The sequence below is a fragment of the Cavia porcellus genome, unplaced genomic scaffold (assembly GCF_034190915.1).
Source record: "Cavia porcellus strain 051 isolate PalLab524CR breed Dunkin Hartley unplaced genomic scaffold, mCavPor4.1 scaffold_17, whole genome shotgun sequence".
Classification (NCBI taxonomy): Eukaryota; Metazoa; Chordata; class Mammalia; order Rodentia; family Caviidae; genus Cavia; species Cavia porcellus.
In genome coordinates, this window is record NW_026947500.1 from 61024246 (window position 1) to 61036802 (window position 12557).

The 12557-nt window shown below is 56.2% G+C and overlaps 1 protein-coding gene across 1 annotated transcript; it reads right to left on the bottom strand.

Moving 5' to 3' along the window:
* Positions 1-63: 63 nt before the first annotated feature.
* Timm44 (translocase of inner mitochondrial membrane 44) lies at positions 64-12007 on the bottom strand. Its single transcript, XM_003461390.5, has 13 exons — positions 11884-12007; positions 10348-10443; positions 7345-7515; positions 6524-6604; positions 5698-5847; positions 5450-5589; positions 5272-5357; positions 4674-4766; positions 4441-4565; positions 3389-3439; positions 1160-1249; positions 816-926; positions 64-550 (listed from the first exon to the last, which is right to left on the bottom strand). The coding sequence occupies exons 1-13, from the start codon at positions 11926-11928 to the stop codon at positions 431-433; spliced, it is 1359 nt and encodes a 452-aa protein (XP_003461438.1). The 5' UTR covers positions 11929-12007; the 3' UTR covers positions 64-430.
* Between the last annotated feature and the right edge of the window lie 550 nt (positions 12008-12557).

A 12557-nucleotide genomic window follows, 5' to 3' on the forward strand; every position in this document is an offset into this window, starting at 1 on the left:
TTGGGTGGCCCAGCCCACTACCCCCTGGTCCCCACGTCAGACACCTGCACATGGGCCACGCTGTTCTGCACTTTGGTGTTTATTATTTCCCAATCTCAGGTGTAGGTACAGGAAGAACATAAAAACGTCCTAAAACGGCCCAGCTGACTACCAGGCCACTTGGCAGAGCAGCTGGATTCCGTCCTGTCCCTCCTTCACGGAGTCCTTGGCCAGGGCCCTGACACACTGTGGCACTGTGTGGCCAGCGCTGGGGTGTCCTGGGGTCCCTGTGGTGAGCGTCTGTCTCCTGCCCCGGGCACCCTCAGCAGTGTGGTGGCACCTTCTTCACCCGACTGGCTGGGGATAGTCTCATCCCCAGAATTCTGGAGTTGCCCTGGGTGTCTGCCCGAGTGATGGTCTAGCCCTGGAGCTGCCCTGTGGTGGCACAGCCTCAGAGGATCTGCTCTGTGCTGGAGGCAGAGACATCCAGCAGGCGCCAGGCCGCGTAGGGGTTGAGCTCGTCCTGGTCTCGGCACAGTGCCCACACGTACAGCATGCGCAGCACCTTGTCCTGCAGAGACGTGGGGGGTGGGAGGGCACTCATCACATACTCGGGGCTTCTGAGCCAGCGCCCAAGCTGCCCAGGTAGGGCTCAGACTTAGGATCCTCCAACCTCAGCCCAAGTGCTGGGAACACCAGGCAGAGTCCTCTGGGGTCACTACTCAGGACTTGGGAAAACCAGACAGGGCAGATGTTGGATCTCTACATCCTCACAGGGTCCCCAAACCGCCCAGCTCTGAGATGGCATCCAGCTCACCGTCCACTGCCCCACTCACCGGGTCGCCCTCAACCACCTCGCCCTTGGTATTTCGGATCACCATCACCAGCTGGGCCTGGAAGGTAATGATCAGCACCGGGCCCTGCTCCATCATCTTGCCCATGGCCAGCTGCAGAGAGAGTGGGCGAGGACATCACAGCAGGGCCCAGCCAGGCACAGGGCAGAGCCGCTCCACCTGCTATACAGCCTACCTCCTAGGACTCCGGGGCCCGGGGCCATGTGAGTGCCTACCCCTGCTGAGTGCAGCTGACCAGCAGGACGCTTCACTACCCTCAGGCCCAGGCCAGGACGCCTCACTGCCCCCCCCTCCTTCCCACTGGTGTCACCCCCTCAGATACTCACGTCAATGTTGTCAATGTCAAGGATGCGGGAGTGGAACTGGAGGCCCAGGGCCTTGGCCTGCTGGATGGGGTGGGCCAGCTGGCTGTAAGTCTGCAACGAGAGGCCAAGGGCTTGGCAGGTAACCGCAAGGCCAGACCCCCACTAGGCATCTGCTCACCGTGGAGTCTGGGTGTGCGGTGCCAGCTGCCCAGAGCACTGGGCCAAGCAGAAGGCAGGTGCCACCCAGCTGCTGGCCAGAGTCAAGTATTAGCCTCTCATTATGGAAAGAGCAAGGCACCCAGCAAAGGGCGGCACAAGTGCCAAGAAGCGTTAACCAGCCAGGAGGCACTGTGACACGCTCCAACACACCCTTCGAGGTGGCCCTGGCTGATCTCCAGTTCCCCGAGGGCCTCCCCCAGGGACCCTGGCCTGGAATTCAGCAGCTCTTCCAGGCTCCGGCCCGCCCTGTCTCACAGACCACCCCATCAATGCTGTCTACTGTTCTGTCCCCGTGCCGGGGCAGGCGCAGAGTGGGCACAGCCTCAGCCGGTTTCAGGTCGGGAGCCACTAACCAAGACAGCTCCTTTCTTGTGGAAATCACTCATCTAACCAGGAATAAAACCAGGAGCCAATCCTGTTGGTTTTCCTTTATGACTCCAGGGACTGAAGCCTGGGCTTCACCACACTGAACTGCCTCTGGCCCTTTTCTTTCTTCGAGACAGGATTTTTGAGACAGGATCTCAAATTAGTGATCCTCCTGCCTCAGCCCCCAAGGTAGCTAGGATAAGCAGCTAGCTTAGACCATGCCCAGCTAGCTCATTTCCCCCCTCAGAATTGATGATTAAAGCCAAACCCTTCACACTAAACTACACTCCCAGCCTTTTTAACTCGTTTACATTTGGAGACAGTGTCTTGCTAAATTGCCCAGGGTGGGCTCAAATGTGCAATATTCCTACTTCAGCCTCCCAGAGTACAGGAATCACAGACACTGGTGAAATTTCCAAAACACCTCCGTGGAAGTGTCCAGAACTTCAGCTGCATTCCCAAGGAACCAGCAGCTCTCTGGATGAGCAGCTAGCTTCATGGTTGCACCAAAAAAAGAAAAAAAAAAGAAAAAGAAACACAACCCAACTCATAAATGCCTGCTGGATTAGTCACCGTGCAGAGAAGCATTTAAAAAGAAAATCTGACAGAATCTTCTCTGCTTTTTCCAAGTTGTTGTGAGCAGTGCGCACAACAGAAAGAACCAAAAAAGACTCAGGATTGTTTCACACAAAGAAGCTGGGGAAAGGAAAAAAACTCACAATGCTCAAGAGACAGCTCTGGAATGGAGCTGGGAGGGCCGAGGTGGCCAGAGTTCCTCGGGGACAGGGAGGCTGCCAGGAACAGGGCCCAGAGGCAGATGCCTGCATGGCCTCAGTGCAACCAGGCTCCTGGGGTGGGCGGCTCGGGCAACCTGGGCCCCACTCTTGCCCGGACTCGGGAAGCAGCTCTGGACCTGTCAGGACATGTGCATGTGTGCTGCTCCCAGCAGGCTGGCAGGAGGCCGCTGTGATGTTTCAGGATCTGGTAAGGGGGCCAGCTCTGGGGTCAGCACCCGCACCCTTCCGTCTGCAGCTCATCCTAGGCAACTGCATGCCTAGGGCACACAGGGGCAACCCTGGCAGGGGGCTACGGGGTTGCCCACCCTCAGCCGCTGGGAATGATCCACACCTCACCTGCAATACGAGGACCCTTCCCCTTTCCCCGGTCCCTGCGCCCTGTGGCCATCACAGCTGGAGCAGGTCACCTCAGAAACCCCATCGTGCCTGCACTGGAACCCTCTCCCGGCACGCCTTAACCCAGCAGCTCTGTGACACCAAATGGTCCCTTAGACACAGCAGAGGAGAAGACCTGATTTTCCTTTTTTGCAGTCCTGGGGATGGAACCCGTGGCCTCTATCAGAGCCACAAGCCTGGCCCCCTCCTGTTTTAGGTCTAAGTTGCCTAGGCTGCCCAGAACTCACCCTGTGCCCTCTCCCAGCCTCTGCAGTAGCCGGGACAACAGGGGTGGGGTCTGTGACCACAGGCTCAGTCTGACAGCAGATGCCCTGCCTTGAGGCCCTCAGGCTAAACAGGGCGCCTCGCCCCAGACTTATCGGGTGCTGGGGATGGAAGCCGCCAGGCCCTGCTGCACCAGTGAGTCACACCCCCAGGGCCAGCCTTTCTGTCTTTTCTTTGGCGGAAAAAGAAAGACAAAAACAGTACTCACGGCTTCATAGCACCAGTCTCTGAGAATGTCGAGCTCTCCAGAAATCATGGCCTAAAAAGGGAACGGAGAAACAGTGAGTGGGAGAAGGAGAGCGGCTGGGAGGAGGGAGAATGTAGGGGAGCATCTCCTTCCTGAGCCCCCAGGCTGGGGCTGTGGGCCAAAGGCACAGGGGAGCCATGGTGCCCAGGCAGGGGCAGGGTCCCTGCGTGTGTAGCTCTGGTCCTCCAGGAGCAACACAGGACGACAGGAGCCCAGAGAACCCCATGGGGGGTCTGGGCCCTCAGAAACAAGGAAGGTGGCAGTGTGCCTGGCCCGGCTCGGAGCCAAGGGATGGAAACCGCAGAGCCCTGTTGTGGTTTTGGGGCCCCACACGCTCTGTCTTCTTGGGGGTGTGGGGCACAGGTATGGGAGACCTGGGACAGGGCTACTCTGGTGAGGGTAACAGTAGTCTGCAGGAGGGAGGCGGGCAGGAGGGAGCCGGTGCCACAAGGAGACCTGGCTGGGGGACAGGGGGAGATGCCCTTCCTCACTCACAAGCCACTGGGGCAGTGTCCCTGGCTCTGGATATCAGCGCTGCAGAGACAGTGCCCCACCCAGTTGCATGCTGTACCCCACCACCAGGGAGGTTCCAGCACCGGGGCAGCCTGCAAGTAGGCGGGGAGGAAGGCATGGAGGGGTACAGGGAGGCGGTAGTGGATGCCTGAGCACACAGGGGAAGGGGATCCCAGCCTGAGTAATCACCACCGGAAGGCCACAGACCCCAAGAGGGGTGGGCGTAGCCCAGGGCAGAGCCTGGCCCTGTAGCACCAGCCAGAGGGAAAAAAGAAAAGGCCTCCAGAATGCCCTTCCCAAGCCTGTTCCCACTTGAGCCCCAGATGCTGTGGGTGGCTGTGGTTGGTGCTGGGAAATCTGGGAAGGGACTGGGGCACAGCCTGTGGGGCAGTCACAACCAGATAGGAGCTGGGAGTGGCACTGTGTGCTCAGGATACATCCCGGCAGCCAGACACCCCTGGGGTGCTCTGGGAGAGGGGGCTGCAGGGCGCAGCGGGCACCTCCAGGACGTTGGGGATGATGTCGCTCTCGCACTGCTTCAGAAACCGGTCTTTGTCGAAGGCTGGGTCCACCCGCAGGATCTCAGTAAGCACCTCTGACATCTCTGTCTTGGAGAACAGGCCCCCTATGGACCAAGGCCGGGTGAGTCCAGGGCCTGGGTGTCCTCCCAGTGCCACTGCCAGTAGAGGAGGAGCACCTGGAGTGGTGCTCACCCAACCGGAGTGGTGCTCACCCAGCACGTCGGTGACCTTGTCCGTCAGGGCCCGAGATGCCCGGATGAGTACATTGTCGCTCTCATCGTACTTCATCTTCATCTCAAAGAAGCCTGCGAGGTTGGGGGTGGCACTGGTGGAAGGTCCCTCCCAGGGGACACCTGACGCCACACACGACAGGGCACCCCCCAGACGGGACCCTGAGCTGCTTCCTGTCTGTGCAGGGGGCTGCTGCCCACCCATCTGGCAAGGTCACAGACACCCTTGGCCATGGCCCCGGGTGGGCATGCAACATGGGGTGCCACCCCCACTGGCTGTTGCTTCCACTACAAAGGAAACAGGCCTCTAGTGGTTCCCCCAAGACTAGCGACAGTGGGGGGTGCATGCAAGGCTCAAGGTCATCCCCAAGTCCCTGCCCAGCTGCACTCGGGGTAGAGAGCCACTTGTGCCTCTGCCAGCATCAGGGCTCCTGGGGCCCTAATGTCCCAAGAGGGAGCCACGGCCCAGCGCCTTTGTGGCAGGATCACAGTCACTAGCCAGGTGGCCCTGAGGAAGTGACCCCCTTCCCACTTCTATGGGGACCGCCCTGCCTGGGACTTGGGGCTTGGCCTGACTCACGGTTGAAGACAACATTGTTGTCCCTGAAGTCCTTCCACTGCTGGTACCACCGGGAGTCCTTGTGCAGCACGACCCCGAGCGCCTCTCTGCAAGGACAGGACACGGAAGGCAGGCAGGGCGTAACGGGCCTGGCCCGGCCACCCCCACCCTGCCCTTCCCAGGGCCTGGAGGAGCCTACTCGTTGGCTTCAAACACTTTCTCCTCTCTGAGCTTCTCCCCAACAAACTCCGTCCTCTTTCGGAGCCTCTCAGGCCTGCGATAGGGCCCCATTCGGCCCAGCACGCTCTCGTCGATCTCCTTCTTCACAGATTCCACGCCCTGCCGGGGACGGCAAGAGCCCCAGTGTCCCCTGGTGTCTGGGCCCCATCAGCCCACGCTGCCCTCCCTGCCCATTCTGTGGCTCTGGGCCCAGCCCGGCCTACTCACCTGGGAGAGGGCCTTGAAGGCTGCCGTCCTACCCAGCTTCTCCCCGCCTTTGGACACGGACTCGGCCGACTGCTTGGCTGTCTTGGCGGCCTCCTCCACCCCCTCTTTGATCTTCCTGCCCAAATCGCTCTTACTGACTTCGTCGAGACTCTACTGAGACAGACAGAGGGGCTGCACTCGCTCGCACAGCACCTCAGGGGCAGAGGGCACACCCCAGAGACTGCTGCATTTCATTTCAGGGTGCTGGACCCGCAGGCCGGAATGGCCAGGACAGGATCTAAAACTGTCCAGCAACAGGGCTGCCGAGGGTGCAGCGTGGCCAGTGAGAGTGAGGTGGGGCTGTCCAAGGCCTGACCTGCCTTCTCTTCCATTATTTTGGGCAGGCTCTTGCTGTGTAGCTCAGGCTGGCCTGAACCCTGTGGTGATCCTCCTGCTTCAGCTTCCCAAGTGCTGAGATTACAAGCCTCTACTACCAAGCCTGGCTGCTCTACCCTGCTTTGAAAGCCTTACACCTGCCAGCCTCCTGTGCCCGGGGTAGAAGCATCTTCTGTTTTTGACCAAGAAGAACAAAAATCCTTTTTGCTTTTGCGGTGCCAAGGACAGAACCCAGGACATTTCCTTGCCAGGCAAGCGCTCCCCACAGAGCCATACCCAGACCCCAGTTCAGCCTCTCCTTCTTGCCCCTCTGTGAGCGCCCGAAGCCTGACCTCCCCGAGTCCTGCTTTGATACCTCCAGTGCCTTACTCCATGCCCAGCCCGGGAGCCAGGTCCCTGCCACCTGGGGGGACAGTGACCCCAGCCGCTCCTGACTACGTCCGCCTGTTACCTCCTTCACCGTCCCCGTGAGCTGCCCCAGCTTCCTCCGGATCGCCTCACTGGTGCGCACCGTCTCCGACTCGATGGTTTTCTGGAGGGAAGAAGCAGACCCAGCCACACACTCAGAAGGCAGAGGTCGCATCCTCTCCTCTGCAGCTCGGGCCTGCCTGTGCCGCCTGCTCTCCCTGACCTGAATCCCAGCTCCAGCCCTTTCTCTGGGAGGCAGGAGGCAGTCCACAGTCACATCCTCTCCAAGCACTCCTGGCAGGCCATGTACCTCACTCTGCCGCCTGCCACGCCTCTGGCTGTTGCAGTTTCATCTTAGTTTGTTTGTAAGTGGCCCAGTCTGGCCTCAAACTTACAGCGATCCTTCTGCCTCAGCCTCCCAAGTACAGGGATGACGGGTGGGAGTGACATGGTTTGCACCACCACACTTGGCTTGCAATTCAGTCTTGCACTGCCCCAACTCCATCCTTGCTTAGTAATGACCTGTGTGACCCGAGAGGGGACACTCAAAGGAAAAGGCCTTGCCTGGCGCTCAGCCATCAGGGTGGCCACTGGGTGGGCGGAGGAGCTGGGCCCTTTCACGGAGCACACAGAATGGCTGCCGAGCCCAGCAGCTGATGCTTGGCGGCGGTTCAAGAGGAGACGGTGGCAGTCATGAGTAAGACTGGCCCGGTGACCCAGTTCCTTTCCAAGTGGCCGGCATCTTAGGCTGACACTGGCCCAGCGGGTCTGCAGGCTGAGACCCCTCGGCCCGTCTCCAGGTCACCTGTGCCTATCGAGGAGCTGCCTGGCTGGGACCAGCTGTGTGGGTGGCGGGGCACTCACGTATTTCCTGCGGGCTTCCTGCAGCGCATCAGACTCTTCCAGCTTCTTGGCCTCATCTCGGAATTTTTTAATACTTTCTTTCATCTCTTTGTTTTTGGCTAATTCTTGCTTGATGTTGTCCAGTAAGCCAGACAGAAAGCCTTTTCTGTTTCCAGAAGAGTAGGATTTGGACTAGAAAGGAGGCGAGGGAAAACAAATCAGGGAGGAGACTCCAGGATGCACAGGGAGCTGCCTGGCTGCTCTGTGGGGGATGGTGGGGGTTCCTACTTCTCGCCTGCTGAGGACATCAGTTCCCGCTCAACAGCTGACAGCTGATTCACTTATTACCGTAACAGAGGACGCACCAAGGAGGCATCCACTGACACTGCACAACCCGCGTTCTTTGGGTTTTTTTTTTCTGGGGTCTCTGCCCTGAGCGCCATCCCAGCCCTTTTAGTCTTTGAGACAGGGCCTCAGTAAGTTGCCCAGGCTGGGCTCAAACTTGTGATTCTTCTGACTCAGCCTTCTGCAGTGCTGAGATCATAGGTATGCGCCACAATACCTGGTTACAGTTAGTGCACAGGATCCAGAGGTTCCACATCCTGGGATTTGACCAAGCACAAGTTGAAAACACAAGGGGAAAAATGTGTACTGTGCAGGAGGCTGAGGCAGGAGGATCGCCAAAAATTTAAGGCTAGCATGGGCTACACAGTAAGACCCTGTCTCGAAAAACAAACCTGGGCCAGGGATAAAGTTCAGCAGCACAGCACCTAACTCACAGGCACAAGATCCTGAGTTTGATTCCCAGTACCAAAAAAACTGGCCCTTCTATGCATACGTATACGTGTGTGTGTAAGTGTGTGGTTGTGTGTACATATATATATATATATTTAGAAGTCTGTAGACTTTTCTCTTGTTACTCCCTAAATAATACTGTGTAACAACTATTCACAAAGCATTCACATTGTATAAGGCAAAATTAAACACTGAAAGGTGACTATTTATTTACTGGTACCAGAAGTCAAACTCACAACCTCAAGCCTCCCAGGCAGGCACTGTGCCACTGAGCCATACCCCTAGCCCTAAAAGGTAATTTAAAATTTATGGGAAAGGGTCTGGGGATATGCTCAACAGCAAAAGTACTTGCCTGTCAAGTGCAAGGTTGTGAGTTCAAAAATAATACTAATACTAAAATTTATGGGAAAATGTGTGTGGGTTCCATGCAAACACTAACTATTGTGTTTTTTTGTTTATTTGTGAGACATGGTCTTGCAATGTATGCCAGGCTGGCCTTGAACTTATGGCAATCCTGCTTCAGCTTCCTGAGTGCTGGGATTACAGGTGCACGCCACCACACCTGGCTAAGTGTGGTGTTTTTTTTATCATTTTCAATGTGTTTGAGCATGAAGAGGAAGTCCTGAAATCAAGAGACACATTACTTCCTGGCAACAGGGTATTATACAGCAAAGAAGAGAAAAGAGCTCTGAAGCCATCGAGGAACTTTAAATGCATATTATTAACTGAAGACATCAATCAAAAAAGGCTACATGTTCATGATTCCCACTATAGAACATTCTGGAAATGGCAAAGCATGAGAGTCAGTGAGAAGGTGAGTGGTTGCCAGGGGTTGGGAAAGGCGGACAAACCGGTGGCACAGGCACTATTAAGGCAGTGAAACTATTCTGCAGCACTCTGCACAGATGAACACCTGCTTCTTCATTTGTGAGAACCTGCAGACGGTCAGCAGCAAGACTCAAGACACCCTGCGTTACCCAGGAGTCTGCTAGGAATGCTGCATCAGCTCTGCTTCATCTGTTCTCACAGCGCTGTCCCTGGGCCTAGACCGGGACAGAAGGGAGATGGCAACTTTCTGTAGGGTTTTTCTGTAAACCTAAAGCTGCTCTAAAAATGCCTGTCATCCCAGCACTTGGGAGGCTGAGGCATGAGAATTGCTGCAAGTTCAGTGCCAGCTGAACTACATAGTGAGACCCTGTCTTAAGAAAAACCAATCAAACAAACAAAAATACAAAGAGTTGAGATTTTGAATCTCAGTACAAAGAAATGATCCATGTCTGAGGTGCCAATGACCCAGATCTATCACTACACATTGTGTATCAGTGCAGAGAAATATCACACCGTACCTCATAAATATGTATAATCAATTATGTGTAGTCAGAATAATGTATACATCCAAGAAAAAACTCAGGGTCAGACCAAACTAAAGGGAAATCCTTATTTCATCACATGTGAGGCTGAGAGCAGTGAACTGAAGAAAAGACATATAAACTGGGTGCAGTGGTTCACACCCGTAATCCCAGCACTTGGGAGGCAGAGACAGGAGGATCACGAGTTCAAGGCCAGCCTGGTCTATGTAGTGAGTTCCAGATCAGCCTGAGCAAACAGTGCAATCCTGTGTTGAAAATTTGTAAAGAAAAAGATAGCACTTAGAGAACAACTAAGAGTCACTCAGAGGCAACGAGTCACTCAGAGGCAACCAGGCATGATTCTTTACCAGTGTCTGGGATAACTGCCTGTCTGGCCATGTCAGGCCACCAAGGACAACAGCACCAGGGTGTCACTCCTCAGGAGGGGTTGCCAGGCCTCCTAACAGAAGGCTGCAGGCCCCTCACAGCCCACCCTGGCTAGCCTTTCTCTAGGAAAGGCCAAGTCCTAAGTCCATCAAGAATTCTGTCCCCTTGCGCCAGTCCTGCCACAAATTGTGGGTGACAGGCCTGGACAACAAAGGGGAAGAACCACAGGGTCTGTTCCATACCTGTGACAGCCCCAGGACATGATGGGGAGGTGATGAGCTGCCTGTGAGGGCACTGGATGAGAGGGCGTGTTTTGCTTCAACCTGCAGCTTCAGGGCCTCCCATGTCTCCCTCTCTGAAGGCTCTGGACTTGGAAAGCCCACTTGAGATGCCGTGGGCAGTGTGACTGACCATTCTGGCCCAGCCTCCCCCGGCAAACCGAGTCCAACTTCTCAGCCCCTCCGGTTTGCTTGCTGGCCTCTGGGTCACTCACCAACAGTAGCTCTTGGCCTGGCCAGGTTGTCTGATAGGGTGAACCATGGGGTAGGCTGTGGCTGGAAAGTAACTGGACTCCACTCCCAAGGCATCTCTAGGTGGAGAGAAGAGAAAAGGATCCATTCAAACAAGAGAGTGAGGAAAGAAAGCAAGACATACAAGCTTACAACTCATTTACTGAGCCTGACTGCATTCCTGCTATGTGCTAGATGATCTGCAGTCTTCTCAGGCTGAGAAGGCAGTGAAACCTGGTGGAAAAAGAAACACCCCACTGCACCTCTGGGGCCTATTCTTGCATCTGAAAAGGGGGCAAGAGGTAGGAGGCAGGAAATGCCCACCTGCTGGGGAAGAAGGCTACAGACACCAGTGCAATGTCATCCCTTCAATGCTGGTGGGGAGCAGTCCTCTGTCACAAGCCTTCAGCCAGGCTCCAAAAGCTACAAATCTGGGCACTCAGAAGCAAAGTGATGACTTACGGTGCCAGGGACAACCTTGGAACAAACCTGCAGTGTTCTTGTCAAGGGTTGGGCTGCACACAGAACAATTCAGTGAAATCTTCCTAGGCTAGGACTCAGTGAGTGTCATGTCAAAAGCTCTTTCTTCTCCCACCAAATCAAGAACTTAAAGCCATAGGCCAATCCTGTTCAACTCCACACCCTGGAGCCCAGTTTCGGACACAATGCATTGAAGTCATATGGCTGAAGGGAATCACTCTTTCATTTCCAGGGCCTTTATCCCCATTATCTGCCACCTAGCTGTGGAAAGCACAAGCAACACCTCAAACTCACACAGGTAGCACTGCCACCTTTCTACTCGAAGATAAGTGTTGGGAGTGTAAACTACACATCAAGAAGAAAGTATCCGTTCTGATTCAAAGACATCTGTCTACCAGCATTCACCTTTCTGTGAGCTACCTTCCTTCCCCTTAAGTTTGGCTCTAGAGTCAGACGTAACTGGGCTTTGGACCAGCTCTTGGGCTTGTGTGCACGCTGCTTAACTTTTGTGGAGTTCCCAGTTTTCCTAACTGATAAAATGGGGTCAAGCACCAGCAATATGCACTACTTTCCGATTGGGTCTCACACACATCCTGACCCCAGCCACCCCGCGGCACCGAGAGCCACAGCTCTCGGCATCCCGTCCTTTCACTCTGAGAGCCAGGGGAGGCGATGCAGTCTACGCCTTCCGTGGAAGGCATGGCATTTAAAGGCGAGCTGTGACTGTCACGGTTGCTCCTGCACGGGACACGACCGGCCCAGCCACCTGGCCTCCCCCGGGCAAGTGCAGTCCGATTAGTAGGCAAGGGATGCCAGGCTCCCCGCCAGGCACCGTGCAACCCTGTCCCCTACCCCCCACCCCGCCCCCGGCCTCGCTAGGAGCTCCTGCTACGCTGACCTAAAGCCCCAGCCCTACGTCGCCCGTGGAGGTCAAGCGAAGGGCCACGAGAGGCAAGGGCCTGAGGTCACCGACGAGGCCTTGAAGGCTGCGCGCCCATAGCCTCCGAAACTCCCCTTGCCAGCCTCGCGCTACGGCTCACCCGCGGACAGCGGCACCAGGCGCCGCGCAATGCCGCCGCCGCCATGTTACAGGACCCTGTGCGACCTTCTCGCGGCGCGGCCTGATGGCGTCATCCGCCTGGGAAAAACTGGCCCGACGGGGCGGGGTTCAGAAGAGGAAGAGGTCTCTGATTGGGCAGGACTTCTCCCAATTCTGTGCTAGAGGCGGGGCCTAGTGGAAACGGGGAATTATAGATGAGCTTAGCTTCTGATAGGACAGAGTTTTGGAAGAGCGGGGCTTTATGATTGGTTATCATCTTAGAGGCCGGCACTGCTCTGAAACTCCGACCCATGGTTGGGCGAGACTACGAAGGGGTTGGGCCTGGCAGGAAGTGGATTCAACCCCGAGGGCGAGAGCCTTAGGACTCGTAGTGCTGCTTGGTGGAAGCGAACTGCAGGCAGGAGGGTCCGCTGAGCTTACGGTCGGGCTCAGTTTTGTTGTGATTTTGCGGTGGATTGAACGCGAGTGATCGACTCTGGCTCTACCCGATAATGACTGGTTGACAGTGACTGATAGGCGAGGGAATCGTTCCACGAGAAAGTATAGAGGAGCCCACAGTTTTGCGGCAACTCCGCTGTCGGTTCCGGCCCTGAACAGGAGGGGAAGCTGAGTCGAGGTTGGCTGTGGGCCCGTCCTCCCGTGCGTCAGGGTAAA